The sequence below is a fragment of the Sparus aurata genome, chromosome 16 (genome assembly GCF_900880675.1).
Source record: "Sparus aurata chromosome 16, fSpaAur1.1, whole genome shotgun sequence".
In the NCBI taxonomy this organism is placed as follows: domain Eukaryota; kingdom Metazoa; phylum Chordata; class Actinopteri; order Spariformes; family Sparidae; genus Sparus; species Sparus aurata.
Genome location: NC_044202.1, coordinates 5,482,815 through 5,506,867, shown reverse-complemented (window position 1 = coordinate 5,506,867; position 24,053 = coordinate 5,482,815). Strand labels below are relative to the sequence as shown.

General features: G+C 41.9%; 6 gene segments (V, D, J or C); all 6 read left to right on the top strand.

Annotated features, from left to right (window-relative positions):
• Positions 1–39: 39 nt before the first annotated feature.
• LOC115566105 (T cell receptor beta variable 29-1-like) lies at positions 40–1,274 on the top strand. The segment is given in 2 exon segments: positions 40–107; positions 249–1,274. Coding segments are annotated over 2 exon segments (384 nt in total).
• On the top strand, positions 646–1,269 carry LOC115566104 (T cell receptor beta variable 18-like). The segment is given in 2 exon segments: positions 646–833; positions 950–1,269. Coding segments are annotated over 2 exon segments (495 nt in total).
• Positions 1,275–2,564: 1,290 nt separating the features above from the next.
• On the top strand, positions 2,565–3,233 carry LOC115566053 (T cell receptor alpha variable 36/delta variable 7-like). The segment is given in 2 exon segments: positions 2,565–2,725; positions 2,809–3,233. Coding segments are annotated over 2 exon segments (519 nt in total).
• Positions 3,234–7,238: 4,005 nt separating this feature from the next.
• On the top strand, positions 7,239–7,891 carry LOC115566106 (T cell receptor beta variable 29-1-like). The segment is given in 2 exon segments: positions 7,239–7,362; positions 7,465–7,891. Coding segments are annotated over 2 exon segments (384 nt in total).
• A 1,843-nt stretch (positions 7,892–9,734) lies between these two features.
• On the top strand, positions 9,735–10,229 carry LOC115566052 (T cell receptor beta variable 5-1-like). The segment is given in 2 exon segments: positions 9,735–9,831; positions 9,916–10,229. Coding segments are annotated over 2 exon segments (393 nt in total).
• A 6,673-nt stretch (positions 10,230–16,902) lies between these two features.
• Positions 16,903–17,572, top strand: LOC115566051 (Ig lambda chain V-1 region-like). The segment is given in 2 exon segments: positions 16,903–17,164; positions 17,250–17,572. Coding segments are annotated over 2 exon segments (375 nt in total).
• Positions 17,573–24,053: the final 6,481 nt, after the last annotated feature.

Below are 24,053 nucleotides of genomic sequence, written 5' to 3'. Positions count from 1 at the left end.
TCTCTGTAACTTCACTGGCAGTTTTGTGTTCGACTCTGACTTTCTCAACATGGACATCACAAAACACGGTCTCTGCAGTGTGCTACTACTTCTGCTCTTGATGAAAGGTGAAGTACAAATGCACCAGTACTCTGCAGTATTGACTAACATATTCAAGGGATAATGAACAAAAAGTCAAAAAACAAATGTTCTTCTTTATGCAAATTAAAATGTTGACCTCAGGTATTGTTAACTGTTTTTTCACACAGGTCTGACTGATGGAAGTGACGTCAAACAGACTGACATACTGTGGAAAGACAAGGGTGACAGCGCAACAATGAACTGCAGTCACACCAAGGCTGCCAGCTATTTCCAGATGTACTGGTACAGACAGCTTCCAGGACAGACGATGAAACAGATAGTGTTCACTACGGAAAACACAAAACCTAACTTTGAACCAGAGTTCAGCGAGGAGAAATTCTCAGTCACCAAACCGGACGCTTACACTGGGACATTCACAGTGAAGAATCTGGAGCCAGGAGATAAAGGCTTGTATTTCTGCTCTGTGAGTGAACACAGTGATACAGACACATGAGAGCGCTGAACAAAAACCTCAGCGCACTGCTGGCATGACTGTCACATCATCTCATGCACTGTAGAGGGACCTCGAGGAGCACAAATGTACCCAGTTACTGTGATCAAACGCCACATATCACACTATCTGACACTCCCACCTGCATCTCTTTGTCTCTGTAACTTCACTGGCAGTTATGTGTTTGACTCTGACTTTCTCAACATGGACATCACAAAACACGGTCTCTGCAGCTTGGTACTGTTTCTGCTCCCGATAAAAGGTGAAGTACAGAATTATCAGCAGTGCTGTGCAGCATCGATTAGAACGTCTATTAGAGTTCCGCTGCATGCAAATCAAAATGTTTACCTCAGGTATTGTTAACTGTTTTTCACACAGGTCTGACTGATGGAAGTGACGTCCACCAGACTGACATACTGTGGACAGACAAGGGTGACAGCGCAACAATGAACTGCAGTCACACCAAGACTGTCGAGTATTACCAGATGTACTGGTACAGACAGCTTCCAGGGGAATCAATGGAACTCATAGTGTTCACAATGATCGGCAAAATTGTCTTGGAAAATTTCAGCAAAGAGAAATTCTCAGCCACCAAACCTGACGCTTTCACTGGGTCATTCACAGTGAAGAATGTGGAGCCAGGAGATAAAGGCTTGTATTTCTGTGCTGTGAGTGAACACAGTAATACAGACACATGAGAGCGCTGAACAAAAACCTCAGTGCACTGCTGGCATGACTGTCATATCATCTCATACACTGTAGGGGGACCTCGAGGAGCACAAATTTACCCAGTTACTGTGATTAAACGCCACATATCACACTATCTGACACTCCCACCTGCATCTCTTTGTCTCTGTAACTTCCCTCAAGGGAATGTGTCCAACTCTGACTTTCTGAACATGGACATCACAAAACAAGGTCTCTCCAGCTTGTTGTTATTTCTGCTCTGGACAAATGGTGAAGTACAAAAAGACTTGTACAATGCATTATATCGCTTAGAGATATAATAAGCAAAGACTACAAAAACAGTAAATGTTCTGCTGCATGCAAATCGAAAGGTTCACATCAGGTATTGTTAACTGTTTTTTCACACAGGTCTGACTGATGGAAGTGACGTCAAACAGACTGACATACTGTGGAAAGAGAAGGGTGACAGCGCAACAATGAACTGCAGTCACACCAAGGCTTATAACTTTTTCGAGATGTACTGGTACAGACAGCTTCCAGGGGAAACAATGGAATTCACAGTGTTCACACTACTCGGCAATCAAAATCACGACTTTGGAAATTTCAGCGAAGAGAAATTCTCAGCGACCAAACCTGACTCTTACACTGGGACATTCACAGTGAAGAATGTGGAGCCAGGAGATGAAGGCTTGTATTTCTGTGCTGTGAGTCGACACAGTGATACAGACACATGAGAGCGCTGAACAAAAACCTCAGTGCTCAGGAGTAGAATATACGGCATGAGTAGAGTGAACATATGAACTCATTTAATCATTTTTTTTAGCTAAAATGCCAAACATTCACATGTTTCATATTCCTAAATGTGAGGATTTGATGCTCTTTTTTGTCATGTATGACCACAGATGAAGAGTCCTCGGGTTTCGGACTGATGGTTGAACAAATGTGGCTTTTTGAAAACGTTAATTTGGGCTCTGGGAAATTGTGATGAGCACTTTTCGCTGTTTTTTTTTTTGATGATTAAACGATTAATTGTGAAAATAAATGGCTGTGAGAATGAATTAAATACCACACAAGCTCGAGAAAGACATGTTACTCGGGAGGAGATCAGTGCGCAGAATAAAGTGACACTCCCACAAACTGCAGCACTGAACTAACTATAAGACACAAAATGGCAAAACGGCAAAATGGAAAAGCTACTGTAAGAGTCCAGCTCTGTTTGTGAGTACAGTATTTTTCAACTCAACAAATAAAATGAGTATGAAGACCTTCACATCCACTGACTACAGCATGAAGATAACACTCCTCCCTCCCTGCTGATGAAGATGCAGTGATGATGAAGACCGCTCTCTGACACCTCCCTCTTCATTGTAGCGATGCAACCTAAGCGCCAGGAAGAAAATCTAAATGCTGTAAACATGATCCTCGCCGTCTTCATATTTAGTATTCTTCATCTTCCAGGAGGTAAAGGTGAGAACACATAACACTCCAGAAAGAGTAAAACTCGATGTTAACGATTCCTGTGTTTAAAATCCTGTCTGCTTCTTCCACAGGTGCCTCCGACGACAAAAGTGTCTCCCAAAATCCTCCTTTCATCATCAAGAGAACTGGCGAATCTGTTGTCCGTGGGATCAACTGTTCGCACAAAATACAAAACTATGACGGCATTCTCTGGTACAAGCAAGATGAGCACAAAGCTCTGAAGCTGCTGGGACTGCTGAACGTGAAGACCCCATACCCCGAGGAGGACGTGAAGGGAAAGATCAGCTTCGATGGAGAAGGCAGCAAACAATCCAGCTTCTCCATTTCTGATCTGGCATTAAGCGACAGCGGTGTGTATTTCTGTGCTGCTAGTAGGCACAGTGCTGCAGACTCCCCACAAGTCAGTACAAAAACTCTCTATATGTTCAGGCTGCTGAGCACCTGCAGCCAGACTCCATCTAAAGGAGCCTTTGAAGACTGTTTTGACCTCATCTGACACGGCGCTGTGTGAAATAAAGATTGGTTAACTGCCGTCTCATGATGTCGTGAAGTTTTTCTCATTAACAGCAGGGTAATAGAATTTAAGAGTTGATTGTTCTGAGGAGAGCTGCAGCCACTTCAGTTCTGAAAAAGTAAAGCAAATGCTTAAGCGCTTTAAACCTGCATTCTTGTGGCTAATGGCCAGCTGTATGTAAGCTTATGAGAAAATGACCCTACTTCTCACTTGATTTATTACCTCAGTAAACTGTTTTCTTTTGGGTTTTTGGTCTTAATCCCTCGTTTCAAGTCTTCTGCGATGACGCATGATGTTCATTTAGTAAATGATGGTCCAGTTTAGAGTAAAATAAATGATAAAGTATGACAAGTATTTGAGTTTGATCATTGTTGTAATGGGTGTAATATCATTTATATTTGGAAAGCAACAGACACACACATTGAAATGCAGTGATGGAAAAGAAAGATATAAAATTGACAATGTTTTAATAAAAGTGACATCATTAACGAGGATTCTAAACAGCCAACAATATATATTAGTATTAGGATATCCACTCCAGGACTACTTTTTTCTTCTACATACATTTACTTCTACCCCCCAAAAACTGTGTTTGTGGCAATGGACAAAAACATCCCGGTCAACAATTTCAAACTCTGCCCCTCAAAAAATGTCTACTGATCTTAAAGGTACAGATAATCTACAGGGTAGTGATGAACTTTAGAGGGACCTCCAGCACCGCCTGTATTTGTACATCGCAGTTTGCAAGATCACGTGACGTAACGCAGAGACACTCCCACCTGCAGCTCTTCATGTCGCTGTAACTTGACGAGACTCTGGCAGTTTCTGACTGAGAGAACATGGATGTCTTCATCACGACACGAGGCCTCTTCAGATTATCAGTCGTTTTGTTCTTGACTACAGGTAATATCAATAAAATCAACTGTCTGTGGATCATCAAAACGAATGATGTTTATATTTCAGTTTGGGTTCAGGTTGTTCTGCGGTAACCTTTACTGCTTCACACACAGGTCTAACGGATGGATACGTGACCCAGACTGACATACTGTGGAAAAACAAGGGGGAAAATGCGACTATGTACTGCAACCAGACCAAGGGCGCTCAGTTTATCTGGATGTACTGGTACAGACAGCTGCCAGGAAAAACAATGGAACTAATAGTGTTCACATCAACTATCAGAAAAAATCACGACTTTGGAAATTTCAGCGAGGAGAAATTCTCGGCCACCAAACCTCACTATAGCACTGGGACATTCACAGTGAAGAATCTGGAGCTGGCAGATAAAGGCTTGTATTTCTGTCTTGCCACAGGACACAGTGATGCAGATGTACTCAGTAGCTGTACAAAAACTGCTATCTCACATACATGAAACACATGAAACCCTTTGCTTCATCATGTGGGTTTTCATACAGCAGCTGAGAGAGTCAGAGAGCGTCACAGAACATACTGACACTCCCACCTGCATCTCTTCATCACAATCTATTATTATTCCAGGAAGGACAGCAGAAGCTTTATAAGAGTCTGTGCATGTCTCATGTACACAGGTTCGACTGATGGGAGTGATGTCACCCAGACATCCATACTGTGGAAACACAAAGGTGACAATGCAACAATATATGCAGCCACACGAAGGGCGAGCTCCAGTATGAGATGTACTGGTACAGACAGCTGCCAGGGGAAACGATGACACTTGTAGTGTTCACAATACTCGGGACTGAACATCACGACTTTGGAGATTTCAGCAAAGAGAAACTCTCGGCCACCACAGCTGACGCTCACAGTCAAGAATCTGGTGCCAGAGGATAAAGGCTTGTATTTCTGTTCCCTGTTCCTGGTACCACAGTGGAACAGTTCACGGCTCCAAAACCTCCGTGCTAAAGCATCCACACATACTGTATTATATTTATAATAGTTACTGATTTAACAACTTCACAGTGCCAATATATTATGATTGTTTGAAAACTAAAAATGAAATGGTTGACATCTTTTGAAGGCATCCTAACATTTACATTTTTGATATGTATCTCTTCTTTTGACAAAAATGTATGGACCATTATAACTGAAAAAACACTAATACTGATGAAAAAGAGGCATGTATGGATCTATGTCAATGTGATATTAATAGGGCTTCAACTACAGTTATTTTGTATATCACTTAACCTAGTTATATTCCCGAAAGGTTGGATGAAAGAACGACAGATACGTTTGGTGTTCATGCTGGAAAAATGATTAATTAATTATCGAAATAGCTGCAGATGAACTTCTGTCGATTGACCGGGCCACATTAAAACCAAATTAGACGTTGCAGCAGGACTCAGGTCTGCTTTAAAAAGTGCAATCTAACTAAAAGGTTATTGATTGATTTGTTTATTCATTAAGTTTGTGATTTGTGTTTGTGGCACATACGGAAATGACAGCTGTTGTTTTATCATCAGTTGACTGTGGTTATCTTCTCAGCAGGAAGCAACCACTGTTTTATGTTTTAGATACATAACACGTAGAGGAATTATTTATAGGTCCAACTTCACTTAACCTTCACCTACTGACTCCTGCAGGGGGAGACAAACCTCAGCAAATGAAACAGTTGAATCCTTCCACTTCCTGATTTACAGGTATTATAAAGCTGTGATGACGATAACTGACACCTCCCCTGCTTGTTGTGCTGTAACAGTGATGTTCCCCTCGAGCTGAAAGGAGCTGATAGACTTTCACGTTTAAACTTCTTTACAATGATGCTTCTGGTCTTTATATTCTGTTGCCTTCATCTGCCGGGGAATAACTGTGAGTATTTATGACAGCGTAGGACAATGTGCAACTCAAAGTTTTCTTTTTTTTTGTATTTAATAAAGCATCTGTTCTTTTCCACAGGTGCCTCCGACACCAAAAGTGTCCTCCAAACACCTCCTGACATCATTAAAAGAAACGGTGGATCTGTTGCCAGTGGGATCAAATGTTCACACAAAATAACGAATTACGATCGCATCCTCTGGTACAAACAAGACGAACACAGAAATCTGAAGCTCCTGGGGTTTCTGAATGTCAAATTTGTGAATCTCGAGGATGACGCGAAAGGGAAATTCAACTTCGACGGACTTGGCAGTGAGAAGTCGAGCCTCTCCATTTCTGATCTGGCGTTGAACGACAGTGCTGTGTATTTCTGCGCTGCCAGTAGACACAGTGCTGCAGACTCCCCTCACGTCAGTACAAAAACTCTCCTTTATCTGCCAGCCATACGAACGAGACGTTCAGACTCTTGAGCACCTGCAGCTTTGGAGATTTTATCAACCGTTTCAACTCAGCTTTGACCCCGTCTGAGGTCGAGCTGTAGGCCCACAGTTCAACAACACATAGCGCCTGTAATACTTGGATGTGCAGAGTGTAATATTTGGGATTAATGGTCTAATCTAAAGCTCCTGTGGCAGCAGTGTAAACACCAACACACCCCTGCTAGCTGCGCGGCTAACTGAGCTAACTAGCTAATGGCAGCCACGGCTGACAGCAGCTATTCCTCCAGTCGTAAGCTGCCTCGTATTTTCTTTGAGTATAAATTCAACAAGTAGCCTAATTCTCATACACTGCGCCTTTAATTGCGAACTTTTCTGATAATCAATAAATCATTTTTGGGTAATTTTTCAAGAAATAAAGTCAAAATTCTCAGATTCCAGCTTCTTGAATGTGAGTATTTTCTGGTTTCTTCACTCTTCTGTGAACAAACAAACATAATATCGTAACATTTTCCACCACTTTTTAGTATTTCGTAGACCAAACAATTAGCTAATTAACTGAGAAACCAATCGACACATTAATCAACAATACCTTTTGCATTAGTTGCATCTCTAGTTCAGATTTCTATTGTCTGTCCCATATTCTCTTTAAAAGATTAGCACAAAATGCATCACGTCATGAAATCTGTCAACCTCGTACTCGTCTGAATAAACAGGTAGCATCATGAGAGTGATGATCTGAAGTGTAGGCGGACCTCCAGAACCACTCATACACCCTTAGACCAACAACTTACATGCAGCGACACACCTGCGACTCTGGCAGAACATGGCTGTCATCGTCAAACAAGACCTCCTCATACTGTCAGCGTTCCTGCTGTGGACTACAGGTAATTTACGATAAAATTAAATGTTATACTTCTGCATTATTGTTTCATGTTTTCGCTCTCATTGTAACTGAATGGATCCAACATTTACCGTTACGCACACAGGTCTGACTGATGGAGGCGATGTCACCCAGACGCCCGCGTTGTTAAAAAACAGGGGTGGAGATGCAACAATAACCTGCAGACACACGAAGGATCAGAACCATTACCAGATGTACTGGTACAGACAGCTGCTGGGAGAAACAATGACATTAATAGTGTTCACATCACTCGGCATAGATAGCGACTTTGGAAATTTCAGCAAAGAGAAATTCAAGGCCGACAAACCTGACGCCAACACCGGATCATTCACAGTGAAGAATCTGGAGCCAGGAGATGAAGGCTTGTATTTCTGCGCTGTGAGCCAACACAGTGATACAGACACATGAGAGCGCTGAACAAAAACCTAGATGCTCCTAAACTACTTATCTCGTGTACAGTAGGGGGACCTCAAGGACCACAAGTACTCCCAGTAACGCTGTGATTCAATGACTGACAGGAGCTTTTATTAAAATGATTATTGCATTATGAACTTTATATGCATATCGTCAGAGTTTTTTGTGGTTTGTAGTCACGCCGTGGATGTGAAAGTCAGCCAGTGACTGGGCTGTCTGCCATTAAAGCCACATGGCAGTATTGGATCAGTTTTGAGGGTTCATGTCAGGTCTTTGTCGTTTTGTTTCCTGACGTAAGGTGGCAGCGCAGCACGTCTGTGGCGTGTAGTGACAGTTCACGAGGAGGAGAGTTCACGATGAAACCACCCAACTAGAATAAAAAGGTTCCTGATAGGAGGGTTACCAGCATTGAAGATACAGACCACATACAGAGATGAATACACAGAACCAGTAAGAAAGATGTTCTTGGATGTGATCATGAAGCACGACAGGATGATCATTGTCCTCTGTGTGGCCCTTAATATCATGCTGGTTTCAGGTAATGCAAGTTTGAACAATTCTTGTCACACACTCCTCGTACTTCACGACTGTATATTGTGTGTTTTCGATGAATTTCCAACAGGTGCCTCTCTCAGCGACCAAGTCCACCAGACTCCACCTGATATATACATCAAAAATCGAGGAGAAACAACCACGATAAGCTGTTCACACAGTATTGACAGCTATGATCGAATCCTCTGGTACAAGCAGGCGGACGATGGACAACTGCAGTTTCTGGGATACATGTATGCAAAGTCTCCGAACCCGGAGCCCGGACTTGGTGTGAAGATGGAAGGAAGCGCAAGCAAAGGCCAGACCTGCACACTGACCACCGAGAAACTGAACAGCAGCGCAGTTTACTTCTGCGCTGCTAGTTTGCACAATGCTACATATCACTGATCCTCTGTACAAAAACCTCCTCATCGAAAACGTTTTGATCTCCATCCAACAGCACACAGCCGTCACACCTGTGCTCCTTCATCAGGATATCATCAGTCAGATCTTTGTTCTGAAACCAGGAGTGTGTCAGAGATGGTTAATGGCACCGCTCACCTCGTGACCTGGGAGGGTTTACTAAAAAAGAAAAAAGGAAATACTCTATATGTCTGTTTCATTCATTGCAACGACAAGCTGCTGGTGATGATCTTAATCGATTGAACGAGGAACAAAATGATCATTTTAGTCATTTGCCTGACTTTAAACTCTATTCTCTAATCCAGCCTTTATACCGAGCCAGAGCTCTGTAGCGGGAGTTGCAATGGTGGAAATAATGTTAAAGCAACAACAATTTAATCTTAAAATCCTACACTGTCCCTGCAGATCATGTGTAGGATTAATTTCTGAGGATCATTCACAGTGAAGAATCTGGAGCCAGGAGATGAAGGCTTGTATTTCTGCGCTGTGAGCCAACACAGTGATACAGACACATGAGAGCGCTGAACAAAAACCTAGATGCTCCTAAACTACTTATCTCGTGTACAGTAGGGGGACCTCAAGGACCACAAGTACTCCCCTTAATGCTGTGATTCACTGAGTGACAGGAGCTTTTATTAAAATGATTATTGCATTATGAACTTTATATGTACATCGTCAGACTTTTTTGTGGTTTGTAGTCACGCCGTGGATGTGAAAGTCAGCCGGCGACTGGGCTGTCTGCCATTAAAGCCACATGGCAGTATTCCGATTCTGTATTCAGACAAACATTCACTTTGGATCAGTTTTGAGGGTTCATGTCAGGTCTTTGTCGTTTTGTCTCCTGACGTAAGGTGGTAGCGCAGCACGTCTGTGGCGTGTACTGACAGTTCACGAGGAGGAGAGTTCACGATGAAACCACCCAAGTAAGATAAAAAGGTTCCTGATAGGAGGGTTACCAGCATACAGACCACATACAGAGATGAATACACAGAACCAGTAAGAAAGATGTTCTTGGATGTGATCATGAAGCACGACAGGATGATCATTGTCCTCTGTGTGGCGCTTAATGTCATGCTGGTTTCAGGTAATGCAAGTTTTAACAATTCTTGTCACACACTCCTCGTACTTCACGACTGTATATTGTGTGTTTTTGATGCTTTTCCAACAGGTGCCTCTCTCAGCGACCAAGTCCACCAGACTCCACCTGATATATACATCAAAAATCGAGGAGAAACAACCACGATAAGCTGTTCACACAGTATTAACAGCTATCGAATCATCTGGTACAAGCAGGCGGACGATGGAAAACTGCAGTTTCTGGGATACGTGTTTACAAACTCTCCCAACCCGGAGCCCGGACTTGGTGTGAAGATGGAAGGAAGTGCAAACAAAGGCCAGACCTGCACACTGACCACCGAGAAACTGAACAGCAGTGCAGTTTACTTCTGCGCTGCTCGATTGCACAGTGCTACATATCACTGATCCTCCGTACAAAAACCTCCTCATCGAAAACATTTTCATCTCCATCTGTGTGCTTCTCGATGGAGATGAAAACGTTTTCGATGAGGAGGCCCCTCGCACCTGTGCTCCTTCATCAGGATATCATTAGTCAGATCTTTGTTCTGAACCAGGAGTGTGTCAGAGATGGTTAATGGCACCGCCCACCTCATGACTTTGGAGGGTTTACTCAAAAAAAAGAGGAAATGCTCTACATGCCTGTTTCATTCATTGCAACGACAAGCTGCTGGTGATGATCTTAATCGATTGAGTGAGGAACAAAATGATCATTTTGGTCGTTTGCCTGACTTTAAATTCTATTCTGGTGTCAGGTAATCTCTTCAAAGCTTGTGTTTTCTTTTTGCTATTTTGTATCATGCAAGCTTTGGTCTTTTCAATCTACTGTACACACATCTTCCTTTCCACATACTATTGTACAGTATTGTTCTGGACATTCAATATCGTCATTATCATATGTTATTTGTTAAGTTTGTTGTTTTCCTCGTCTCTAGCTGCAAGTCTGTTTCTGTGTCGTACACCGAGAAAAAACTACAACTAAAACTACTGTGGTTCTCTCTCTTGCTCTCTCTTTAATGTCGTCACTTTTTTTTTTCAATCTATTTTTCAACAGGTTCCTCCAAAGTCCACCAGACTCCAGCTGAAATCTTTCAAAACGAGCGAGAGGAAGCCAAAGTGACGTGTTCGCACGATATTCAAAACTACGATCGAATCCTCTGGTACAAGCAAACAGACACACGGCTTCAGTTCCTGGGACAGATGTTTTATAGCGACGCGTATCCAGAGGATGGAGCGGGTGTGAAGATGGACGGCGGGGCAGACAGAGGCCAAAACTGCACATTGACAATCGGAGGACTCACACTGAGCAACAGCGTAGTTTACTTCTGTGCTGCTAGACTCCACAGTGCTACACATCACTGCTCCTCAGTACAAAAACCACCCCGTCACACTGTTATCTCTTCACTAACAGCTCACAACCCCTTGCACCTGTACCTTGTATATCTCCAATCCAGCCTTTATACTGAGCCGGAGCTCTGTAGTGGGAGTTGCAATGGTGGAAATAATGTTAAAGCAACAACAATTTAATCTTAAAATCCTACACTGTCCCTGCAGATCATGTGTAGCATTAATTTCTGAGGATGTGCACAACCAAAGCTCCAAACGGACACAAGATGAACGAGGCAGCCGTCATGCAAACAAACACGTTCTTAAAAGCAAACATACCTCTAACTGTAGGGTAACTTGCCATTTTTAGGGGGTGTTGGTTGCTAGCTAAGAGGTTGTTGTCATTTCCTGTAGCAACAGATTTGAAAATCATAGCAGAATAAGGAGGAGAATGCTTCCTGAGAGGCAGACTTTACGATGTCAAGAGGAGGAGGAAACACTATGGCACCACCTACGTACTTATAGCAGGCTATGGGAGGGTTTACTCAAAGAGGAGCAACAAGATCATGATCTCATATTCAATAAAACCAAACACTCACAGAGCACAACATGATCATCTTATTCCTAAACATCGCTTTTAACACAGTTCTGGTTTCAGGTAACGTACGGCCCGGTTGCTACACTGCTGTGACATTTCAGCTGGTTTATTAGATTTCTTTAAAAGTCTTTATGTTGTTAATTGTCGGATGCTTTGTTGATCTTTTCGACAGGCGCCTCTCTCAGCGACAAAGTCCACCAGAAGCCACGTGTCATGTTCGTCAATCCAGACGAAAGAGCCAAAATCAACTGTTCACACAGTATTGACAGCTATAACCGAATCCTCTGGTACAAGCAGACAAACGGAGAATTCGAGTTCTTGGGATACATGTTAGCAGGCATTCCAACCGCAGAGAAAGGACTGGATATAAAGATGGAGGGAAGTGCGGACAAAGGCCAGACCTGCACATTAACAACTGAAAGACTCACGCTGAGCAGCAGTGCAGTTTACTTCTGTGCTGCTTTCCACAGTGCTTCATCTCTCTGCTCGTCTGTACAAAAACCTCCTCTTCACACAGCGCAGAGCCGTGCACCTGTAATAAACCACTCTAACCATGTTGGTGTTTGGCTTTATTGATATCAGATATTATTATAGGGTTACGGTTAGAGCCGGATGAGACTTTAATGGTACGATTACCATCGCAGAAATTATCACAGTTTCATGGTATTAGGGTTTATGGTCCAACACAATTATTATCATTATCATCATCAGTGATAGTGTAATGGGCCTCGGGTTCTGGTTCAGTTGACTTCCTGTTTTACGTTGAAAGGTTATCCTCACGTGTCATGTTTTACTTCGACTTCCTGTGTTTCGTCCGTCCCTCAGTGACCTCAGAACAAACAAGTGAAGTAGACTATTAAATTTAAGTTGTACGAGATAAAATGTTTTAACAACTTATATTATTAGTAAAATAAAGTAAAGTCACTTTGACATTTTTTTAATTGCACCTGTGGTTTCAGTTTTGTATTTGTCTTTAGTTTTTTTCCCCTTGGACTTTCATTTTGGATTGTTCAACTTTGGATATCAACTCAAAACAAGCATTTTGTGGTTGAATGAACATTTATTTTTTTCGCTAATATTTCAATTAACATTATGTCCTGACAAACCTAAAACTAAACATAAACTTGAAATATTATTTTTCTTAATATATTGGAAAAAATAAACTCGTATACAAGCAAATACAGCGTGATAATATTCAGATTTGTACTTTGAAACCAGTATATAGTTGCAACTCTTAATGGGAGGTTCTGTTTGGGGAGAATTGTCTTTAATGTCCCTCCTCCCATCATATAAAGCAGCATCAGAGCTTCGGTATGTCTGCGTCTCACTTCAGGACGATCTCTATGATGACTCAGTTTCTCATCACGCTTGTAGTCTCATCACTTTGGCTTCAAGGTAAAAGAACTAGACAATGAAATAGATGTGTAGTTTTAGAGATATTATTGATTAAGTGTTGTATATTCCTCTCACAGTTCACTGCCAGCATGTGATCCAACACCCCGGCACCAGCTGGAGTTACGAGTCCCAATCTGCAGAGATGAACTGCAGCCACACCAGAGATGCAGGTCATAGCCAGATGTACTGGTACAGGCAGCGTCCAGGGGAGACCATGACCCTCATTGTGTTCACAGTCTACGGTGGAGATCCAGACTACGGGGAGCTCTCTAAAACCAAATATTCAGCCCTCAAAGACAGCATATATAACGGGGCTCTAACTGTGAAAGACTTGAAGCTTGAGGACAGCGGTGTGTACTTCTGTGCCGTCAGCAAGCACAGTGATGTGAGAGGCTGAGGAGCTTGACAAAAACTGCTCCACAATACATTTGATGATCGTTTTAGAGGTTTTAACTTCCATATATTTCCAGTAGGTGGAGCTGGAGCTCCAGAAATGCTGTTTGGTTCAGCCCATGCAGCACACAACACTAAGTGCATCATGTATAGGAGCAAGTTGATAAAGCAGTGTGTTCTCAGTGTTCATTCAGAAGAGGAGGTCAACATGCAAGCGCTATTCTTTCTTTCCTGGCTCATTGGTAATCACTTTATTCATTCAAGAACACCACTTCATCCACATTCTTTACACAGTTCATTGATTTTTCTGCCTTTCCAGGTGTTTGTCTGGGCGTCGAAGTCCACCAAACTCCTCCAGCTCTCCTCGGAAGACCCGGAGACAAAGTCCAGCTCGTCTGCAGCCATGAAAATACAGACTACACACAAATGTACTGGTACCAGAAATCCCCCGGACACCGAGCTCTGAAACGCATCGGACATGTGTATTATGCCACTATAGACTACGAGCAGTCTTTCAGAGAACATTTTAACATCACTGGTGATATGAGTGGAACGACAGCGAAGAACGGCTCTCTGTTCATACACAACCTGAAGGCCCCTGAGCACAGTGCAGTGTATTACTGCGCAGCCAGCTATGCACAGTGACTGCAGATCCCCTCTCCTTAATACAAAAACTCTCAACCAACCTTTATCAGCACTTCTGGTTTTGAATCAGAGCCTGAACAGGCCCCTCCCAGACAGCTGCTCTATGTGATGTCTGCTGTCTCATCTTCTCTTCTTTTTCAAACCTCATTCAGCTCAGGAGAGGCATCATTTGGATCTCCGTCGCCCAAAGTGACAGTCAGTGACCTAAAACCCTAAAACTCTGTGATACAAAGTTTGTTATCTAAATGCTTTCGAGTAACAGTTTTATTTTTAAGCCGTCAAAATGATCTTTTTTTTCTTTTTCTGCTGCCTGGCAGGTAATAATCTCTAGATTATACTAGTTTGAATTCATCATCTATCGCGATGTTAATATGTGCTTTATATTCTCTGTCCAGGTGTTTGTCTGGGTGTCGGGGTCCGTCAGTCTCCCTCTGATCTCGTCGCAAAACCTGGTGACACAGCGCAGATTTCCTGCAGCCATGATAAAACTGACCACAGGGTGATGCTCTGGTACCAGCGGTCACCTGGAGACACAGCTATGAATCTCGTGGGATACTTGCACTACAAAGCCGTCAACATGGAAGAGACATACAAAGATAATTTCACTATGTCCGGAGATCTGAGCGGAGATGCAAAGAACGGTTCTCTAATCATCCAAGTCGCGGGACTGAAGCAGAGTGCAGTTTACTACTGTGCAGCCAGCAGAGCACGCTGACTGAAAACCCCTCTCATCCGAACAAAAACTCTGAATCGAGAGAGACGAGCTCCCAAACACCTGCGGCCGTGGTTGTATTTTGGTTTGATGCAATCATATCAGCAATAACTAATGTTATGAGACTGCCTTTTCAGTCAAATTGAACTAGGAGAGTTATTTAAGTACGAGGAAAAAACTGGGGGAAAAAATGAATGAAGCCACTTCTCGCTTCCATAGCAACTGTTTCGTCAAGCAGTAACAGTGTTTCAACATTTGCAAGCGTGAATCCACTGGATAGTTTTAACAAGACGTTGCAAACATGTCAGCAGTGACAGAACCAGGTGTTTCAGGCGAAAACTGTTACAACGTGAAATTCAAAACTGAATCTAAAGAAATGTGAAGTTGCAACATATCCGTAGTTTGCAGAATTGTACATATCCAACATTTATTCTCGGGGTTCTAGAGTTTTCTGTTGCTGTTTGGTGACGTTTACGGAAGAACTTTACTTCATTAGGTTTAGGAAAATATGGTTTAGGTGTGAATAAACTCCTGGAACAACATTAATTCTAATGTTCCAGGAACAACACCAATATTCAGTTTATCTGTCACCTGTTTGTTTCGTAGTCTGTCAAATAAACACATGAAACAAAAATGAAACTCCTCCCAGCAGGCTGCGAGTTGACGTTTTCATCTCCACCGACTGGTGAACAGTGACTCTGAAGTGTTTCTTCATCACTTCCTTTTTCCTCCTCAACCTCAGTCCTCTCAGTGGTGTCTTCAGTTGATTCTCCACACGGATGGCGACGTGAGACTCCAGAAACTGACGTCCACAGAATTGTTCAAAACAGTTTCATGTGTCATCTGAAGACTTTTTCATTTGTTCTACAATGTGTGACAAAGCCTGTATCATCTGCCTTCTAGTTTTCTGCTGCCTGTCAGGTAATAACTTTGAATGAGGGGATATTTTTATTTCAATCTATCCTCTGTCACAATGTAAAGAATCTCTGTTTCTCTCCCTGTCCAGGTGTCTGTCTGGGTGTCGAGGTCCGTCAGTCTCACTCGGATCTCGTCACAAAACCTGGTGACACAGTGCAGATTTTCTGCAGCCATGACAAAACTGAATACTTGGTGATGCTCTGGTACCAGCGGCCACCTGGAGACACAGCCATGAAGCTCATCGGACATTTGTTCAGCCATATTGTGAACATGGAAGATCCATATAAAGAGAATTTTAATATATCTGGAAATCTGAGTGGGACTACAGCAAAGAACGGCTCTCTTATAATCAAACCTGTAGGACAGGAGGACAGTGCAGTTTACTACTGTGCAGCTCGAGAAGCACGCTGATAAAAAATCCCCTCTGAACTGTACAAAAACCTCTCTACTATCTTATCTTGGTTTCTGAATGAGATGGAAAAAAAGGCTCCCAGACACCTGCTGCTGTGGTTGTATTCTGGTTTGTCGCAGTCACATCTTCAGTAAATGTCTCCATCTCACTGGTTTATTCTAATTAAACCAGACAAGACTAAAATATTATGAAATATGTCAAAAGCAAAACATTCTTGTGGGTGAATCAGGTGGAAGGAGGAGTGCGTATAGATATGATTGATATGCAGCTACATGAAGCCACTCCTCCTTTTCTGCATCATGTCTGCTTCCTACTATGATGTGGCTCAGTTTAGAGAGGAAGCTCAAGCAGCAGACACCCTGTCTTCTCTTAACTAACTCTGCACTTTATCCATGATTTCAGAGTAGCTCTGTTTCTGTGTCATGATAATTTCGTAGTTTGAAACTCACATATCAAAACATTTATTCTTGGGCTTCTAGAGTTTTCTGTTGCTGTCGGGTGACGTTTAGGAAAACATGGTTTGGGTATGAAAAGACTCCTGGTGCAACATTAATTCTAATGTTCCAGGAACAACACCAACATTAGGTAAAAGTTTCTGTCACATGTTTGTTTTGTAGCCTACTGAATAAACATATTTTGCATTGCATATTGAATATGTGTGGATTAAAACACTGTTAGCAAGCTGCGAGTTGAAGTTTTCATCTTCACCGACTGGTGAACAGTGACGGTGTTTCTTCATCACTTCCTTTTCCTCCTCAACCTCAGTCCTCTCAGTGGTGTCTTCAGCTGATTCTCCACACGGATAGCGACGTGAGACTCCAGAAACCGACGTCCACAGAATTGTTCAAAACAGTTTCATGTGTCATCTGACACCTTTTTCATTTGTTCTACAATGTGTGACAAAGCCTGTATCATCTGCCTTCTAGTTTTCTGCTGCCTGTCAGGTAAAAACTTTGAATGAGGGATTACTTTTATTCTAATCTATCATCTATCACAATGTAAAGAATCTCTGTTTCTCTCTCTGTCCAGGTGTCTGTCTGGGTCTGGAGGTCCGTCAGTCTCACTCTGATCTCGTCACTAAACCTGGTGACACAGTGCAGATTTTCTGCAGCCATGACAAAACTGACTACAGGGTGATGCTCTGGTACCAGCGGTCACCTGGAGACACAGCTATGAAGCTCATCGGATATTTGTACAGCAAAGCTGTCACAATGGAAGATCCGTATAAACAGAATTTTGATATATCTGGAGATCTGAGTGCGACTACAGCAAAGAACGGCTCTCTTATAATCAAACATGTAGGACGGGAGGACAGTGCAGTTTACTACTGTGCAGCTCGAGAAGCACGCTGACAAACTTCCCTTCTGAACTGTACAAAAACCTCTCTACTATCTTATCATGTTTTCTGAATGAGACAGAATCCCAGACACCTGCTGCTGTGGTTGTATTCTGGTTTGTCACAGTCACATCATCAGTAAATGTCTCCATCTCACTGGTTTATTCTAATTAAACCAAGACTAAAATATAATGAAATGTGCCAAAAGCAAAACACATTTGTGGGTGAATCAGGTGGAAGGAGGAGTGCATATAGATATGATTGATATGCAGCTACATGAAGCCACTCCTCCTTTTCTGCATCACGTCTGTTTCCTACTATAATGTGGCTCAGTTTAGAGAGGAAGCTCAAGCAGCAGACACGCTGTCTTCTCTTAACTAACTCTGCATTGTATCCATGACTTCAGATAACTCTGTGCTCCGTGTCATGATGATTCGGCTTCTCTTTTACTATTTCTTAACAGGTAAAACTCCAGTCTTACATAAGCCATACTCTATTATCACATCTAAAGTTAATAATCGGTCCATCTCTGCTCACTGCAGGCCTTTCTCTCGGGGTTCAGATCCATCAGCATCCCTCTGCCGTCTACAGAAACGCCGGAGATAACGTGCAGCTTTTCTGTACTCACGGACAAAGTGACTTCAGAGTGATGCTGTGGTACCAGAGGTCGCCCGGGGACACGGCCATGAAACTCGTCGGATATGGATATTCAGAGTTCAAGGATGACAGCGTTGAAGGGCCGTTTAGAGAACACTTCAGATTAACTGGAGACCTGGGGGAAGCAAAAAATGGCTCACTTTCCATAATCGATCTGAAAGCAGCTGAACACACGGCGACGTACTTCTGTGCTGCCAGAAGACCACAGTGTGTCGAACACCCACCTGCTCCTGACAAAAACCTCTTCCCCTCTGAAAGTGGGTCAGAGAGCGAATTAGAGAGTGTTTGGGGCTAATTTGTTGTCAACATATTGACCCTTTACAATCAACAACAAAACACCTCAGAACTTCATGTGAAAGAGCTTAAATTTCCTTTTTTTTTTGGATTAAACATCCACTTAAAGTTTAGTCTCAAAGAGTATACCCAATAAAAGTTGTTTATCAATTTTCATCTTTTCAGCTCAGGAGACTGTTCTTTAAATAGAACTGCATAAATGAGTTGATTGATAATAAATTAAGTATATTCATGATCAATTAATCATTTTAAGTCATTCGCAACAAAGTCAAATGTGTTTCCAGCTTCCTAAATGTGAAGATTTGCTTCTTGTCTTTGTCATTTATGCCAGTAAATGAAGGGGTCATTTTGAGTTCTGGGAAATCGTGAAATTATTGATCGTAAAAATAATCGATCCAAATCTGAATCCCTTTATTGTCATCGCACACAAGTACAACTTAATTGAGTAGGCAGTCCTCCTGACGGTGCATTCACACAACAAATAAAGTGACGAGGGGGAACGAAAAAGACGAGCATAAAAACAAAGACGCGTAAAAAAGAGTCAAGAATAAAAAAATATGAACAAGGTAAACAAGCAGCTGAGGAATTCCAGGTATTGCACATTAGATAATGCTCGCTGGAGCGCGTCGAGCCGCTGCGACCATCAATCAGACAGATTGATGGAAAGTTTCTCAGAGTCGACATGTGCTCTGATTTCTCTACATCACTTCCTGCCCCTCTTTCTGATCCACAAAGCACAGCAGAGACTCTGACTGGTTCTTCACATTCAACATGAAGCCGTCTCATCTCATCGTCTCCATCCTTACTTTGTTCTGGATTAAAGGTATTGTACATTCATGAGGACACTTTTTTGGAGTCGACACTTTCTGGTTTTGCACTTCTTAACATTGTGTCTTCATCTCTTTACAGGAGTTTACCTCGATGAAGCAAAACAAGTATTTCAGTCTCCACCTGAACTGTTCATGAATCCTGATGGTGAATTCAAGCTGAACTGTTCACATCAGATCTCGAGATATGACACCATTCTCTGGTACAAACGCTCACCAGGAGACACTGCACTGAAGCTGATTGGATATATAGGTTATACAAGTCCTTTGCTTGAGCCATCATTTCAGAGCCACTTTAAAGTGAGTGGAAATGGAGAGAATACAGCTTATCTTCACATCCTGAAGGCGAGACACCCTGAAGACAGCGGAGAATATTTTGCAGCAGCAAGTATGCACAGTGATAAAGTCAGCGACTGTCTCGTACAAAAACCTCCATAATAACCCAGCAGATAACAGCACACCACCAGGAAACCACTGACACCATGTGACACAAAACTCTGAGAGTCTGCATTATTGCTGTTGGTTCATTAGAAAGTGTTTGTTTCTTTGACCTCCATTTGGGAAGTAAAATAAATGAAGAGATTAATGTGAAAAATCAAGAAAGTGATTAAAGTGTTCAGAGAAGTCTGAGAAAGAGGGGGAAACAAATCCTGAGAATTTGATCAAAGTATATTTTGTAAATGTAGTAGTTTTTCAATTTTTTATATTTCTATTTATTTGGCCTTTGAAAATAATGTGTTACCTTGCGGGGTGTTTTAGGTGTGAGGTCACAGGGAATTTGACTTTTCGCTTCCGACCTCTGAATTTGAATCAGTTCATCCTTAAGTCATCGTGGACAGAACTTCCATCCTGAGACCTTCACAAAACCGGGACAAACGGATGGACAGCCCAGGTAAAAGCAGAACTGAAGCAGAGGTGTAAAAACAGCACAACTCCTCTGTCTTATCTTCTGTTATCTCCTGCTGCTCAGCTCTCTACTATATAAAGTCACATATACATTTATATATTTTACAGTCATAGTAATAAAAAAAATCCCTCAGAAGATCTTTGAATCAGAATACAAACAGTGAACAGCAGAGAGCAGTGAAAACACTCTGACATGAAGACAGTTGTAAGCTCCTCCTACCTCATTATAAATGTAGTTATATTAATGACTCTGCACGTCTGTTTCAGTCACACGTCAGACTTGAAGCAACATGACATTGTGCCTGCATGAGGATTTTCTTTATATCCAGTGAAAACTTTGCTTTAAAATGTTTGCCATTTGTTTTTTTTCTCTGTCTCTGCTCACAGGTAAGAGTCATCACATGCTGTATGTGTGATCTGTCATGAGACTGATATAAATCTGTGTTCACCTTCAGTCTGTTTATCTTCTAGATGTAGTGGTATCATCGCTCCTGATCAAACAACCTCTAAATCTTCTGATAAAGCCTGAAGAAACAGAAGCCCGTCTCGACTGTCACCATGGAGACTCCAGCTATCCCTACATGCTTTGGTACCAGCACAAGTCGGCAGCAGGAGGCCGAGGGAGCATGGAGCTGATCGGACTGCTTCAATATGACAAACCAACCATGGAGAAGAACTTTGAAGCCCGCTTCAAAATAACGGGACACGCACAGCGCCAAGCTCAGCTTGTTATCTCCAACATTACCTCAACAGACAGTGCAAAGTACTTCTGTGCAGCTAGGAGCACAGTGCTTCAAGTCCTCTGGCTCCTTTACAAAAACCTGCTGGCCCAGTATCAAACATGCACCTGCATCCAATCTGAAGACGTAGTGATGATTGTATTTGAGAACGTGAGTGTTTTTCACACAGAAGCTGCTGTAGTTTTCTATCCCTGCTCTAAGAGGACAAACAGTTTAAATAAACCCCATAACTATAGATGCACTGATCGATCGGGCAGACTGGAATCTTAGGTCGACAACTGACAATAATTTTAATTGTCAATTAACCTGTTTTAAATTTTTTTTATTTTTCCCAATTATAGACTAGGTGATTGGTCTGCAGAAGACCAGAAAAAAAGTGAAAAATGTCAGATGACTTAAATGTCTTATTTTGTCCACAACTCAGAGATATTCAGGTTACTGTCAAAGAGGTAAAAGAAATTAGAGAAAAGAAACCAGAAAAAAAAATCACATTGATGAAGCTGGAATCATCTTAAAAAAACGTACGCAACATTGAAAGCATAACATTTTATATTTAAGGCTATAAACTTCTCCTGGCTGGTAGCAGAGCCAGTAAAATGTTTCTCATAAACATAGCGTATCACTTTAAAACACATTTGTTTTAGTTTAGATTTGGCCTTTAAAAATAATACGTCACCTTGCGGGGTGTTTTAGGTGTGAGGTCACGGGGAATTTGACTTTTGGCTTCTGAATTTGAATCAGTTCATCCTTAAGTCATCGTGGACAGAACTTCCATCCTGAGACCTTCACAAAACCGGGACAAACGGATGGACAACCCAGGTAAAAGCAGAACTGAAGCAGAGGTGTAAAAACAGCACAACTCCTCTGTCTTATCTTCTGATATCTCCTGCTGCTCAGCTCTCTACTATATAAAGTCACATATACATTTATATATTTTACAGTCATAGTAATAAAAAAAATCCCTCAGCAGATCTTTGAATCAGAATACAAACAGTGAACAGCAGAGAGCAGTGAAAACACTCTGACATGAAGACAGTTGTAAGCTCCTCCTACCTCATTATTAATGTAGTTATATTAATGACTCTGCACGTCTGTTTCAGTCACACGTCAGACTTGAAGCAACATGACATTGTGCCTGCATGAAGATTTTCTTTATATCGAGTGAAAACTTTGCTTTAAAATGTTTGCCATTTGTTTTTTTTCTCTGTCTCTGCTCACAGGTAAGAGTCATTACATGCTGTATGTGTGATCTGTCATGAGACTGATATAAATCTGTGTTCACCTTCAGTCTGTTTATCTTCTAGATGTAGTGGTATCATCGCTCCTGATCAAACAACCTCTAAATCTTCTGATAAAGCCTGAAGAAACAGAAGCCCGTCTCGATTGTCACCATGGAGACACAAACTATCCCTACATGCTTTGGTACCAGCACAAGTCGGCAGCAGGAGGCCGAGGGACCATGGAGCTGATTGGACTGCTTCATTATGAAAAACCAACAATGGAGAAGAACTTTGAAGCCCGCTTCACCATAACAGGCCACTCAAAGGGCCAAGCTCAGCTTGTTATCTCCAACATTAACTCAACAGACAGTGCAAAGTACTTCTGTGCAGCTAGGAGCACAGTGCTTCAAGTCCTCTGGCTCCTTTACAAAAACCTGCTGGCCCAGTATCAAACATGCACCTGCATCCAATCTGAAGACGTAGTGATGATTGTATTTGAGAACATGAGTGTTTTTCACACAGAAGCTGCTGTAGTTTTCTATCCCTGCTCTAAGAGGACAAACACAGTTTGAATAAACACTAATACTATAGATGCACTGATCGATCGGGCAGACTGGAATCTTAGGTCGAGAACTAACAATAATTTTAATCGTCAATTAACCTGTTTTTTGGTATTTTTCCAAATCATAGATTAGGTGTTTGGTCTACAGGAGACCAGAAAAAAGGTGAAAAATGTCAGATGACTTAAATGTCTTATTTTGTCCACAACTCAGAGATATTCAGGTTACTGTCAAAGAGGAAAACACAATTAGAGAAAAGAAACCACAAAAAGTAAAAATCACATTCATGAAGCTGGAATCACCTTTAAAAACATACGCAACATTGAAAGCATAACATTTTATATTTAAGGCTATAAACTTCTCCTGGCTGGTAGCAGAGCCAGTAAAATGTTTCTCATAAACATAGCGTATCACTTTAAAACACATTTGTTTTACTTTAGATTTGGCCTTTAAAAATAATACGTCATCTTGTTGGGTGTTTTAGGTGTGAGGTCACGGGGAATTTGACTTTTGGCTTCTGAACTCTCAATTTGAATCACTTCATCCTTAAGTCATCGTGGACAGAACTTCCATCCTGAGACCTTCATAAAACCGGGACAAACGGATGGACGGCCCAGGTAAAAACAGAACTGAAGCAGAGGTGTAAAAACAGCACAACTCCTCTGTCTTATCTTCTGTTATCTCCTGCTGCTCAGCTCTCTACTCTATAAAGTCACATATACATTTATATATTTTACAGTCATAGTAATAAAAAAATCCCTCAGCAGATCTTTGAATCAGAATACAAACAGTGAACAGCAGAGAGCAGTGAAAACACTCTGACATGAAGACAGTTGTAAGCTCCTCCTACCTCATTATAAATGTAGTTATATTAATGACTCTGCACGTCTGTTTCAGTCACACGTCAGACTTGAAGCAACATGACATTGTGCCTGCATGAAGATTTTCTTTATATCCAGTGAAAACTTTGCTTTAAAATGTTTGCCATTTGTTTTTTTTCTCTGTCTCTGCTCACAGGTAAGAGTCATTACATGCTGTATGTGTGATCTGTCATGAGACTGATATAAATCTGTGTTCACCTTCAGTCTGTTTATCTTCTAGATGTAGTGGTATCATCGCTCCTGATCAAACAACCTCTAAATCTTCTGATAAAGCCTGAAGAAACAGAAGCCCGTCTCGATTGTCACCACGGAGACTCCAACTATCCCTACATGCTTTGGTACCAGCACAAGTCGGCAGCAGGAGGCCGAGGGACCATGGAGCTGATCGGACTGCTTTACTATGACAAACCAA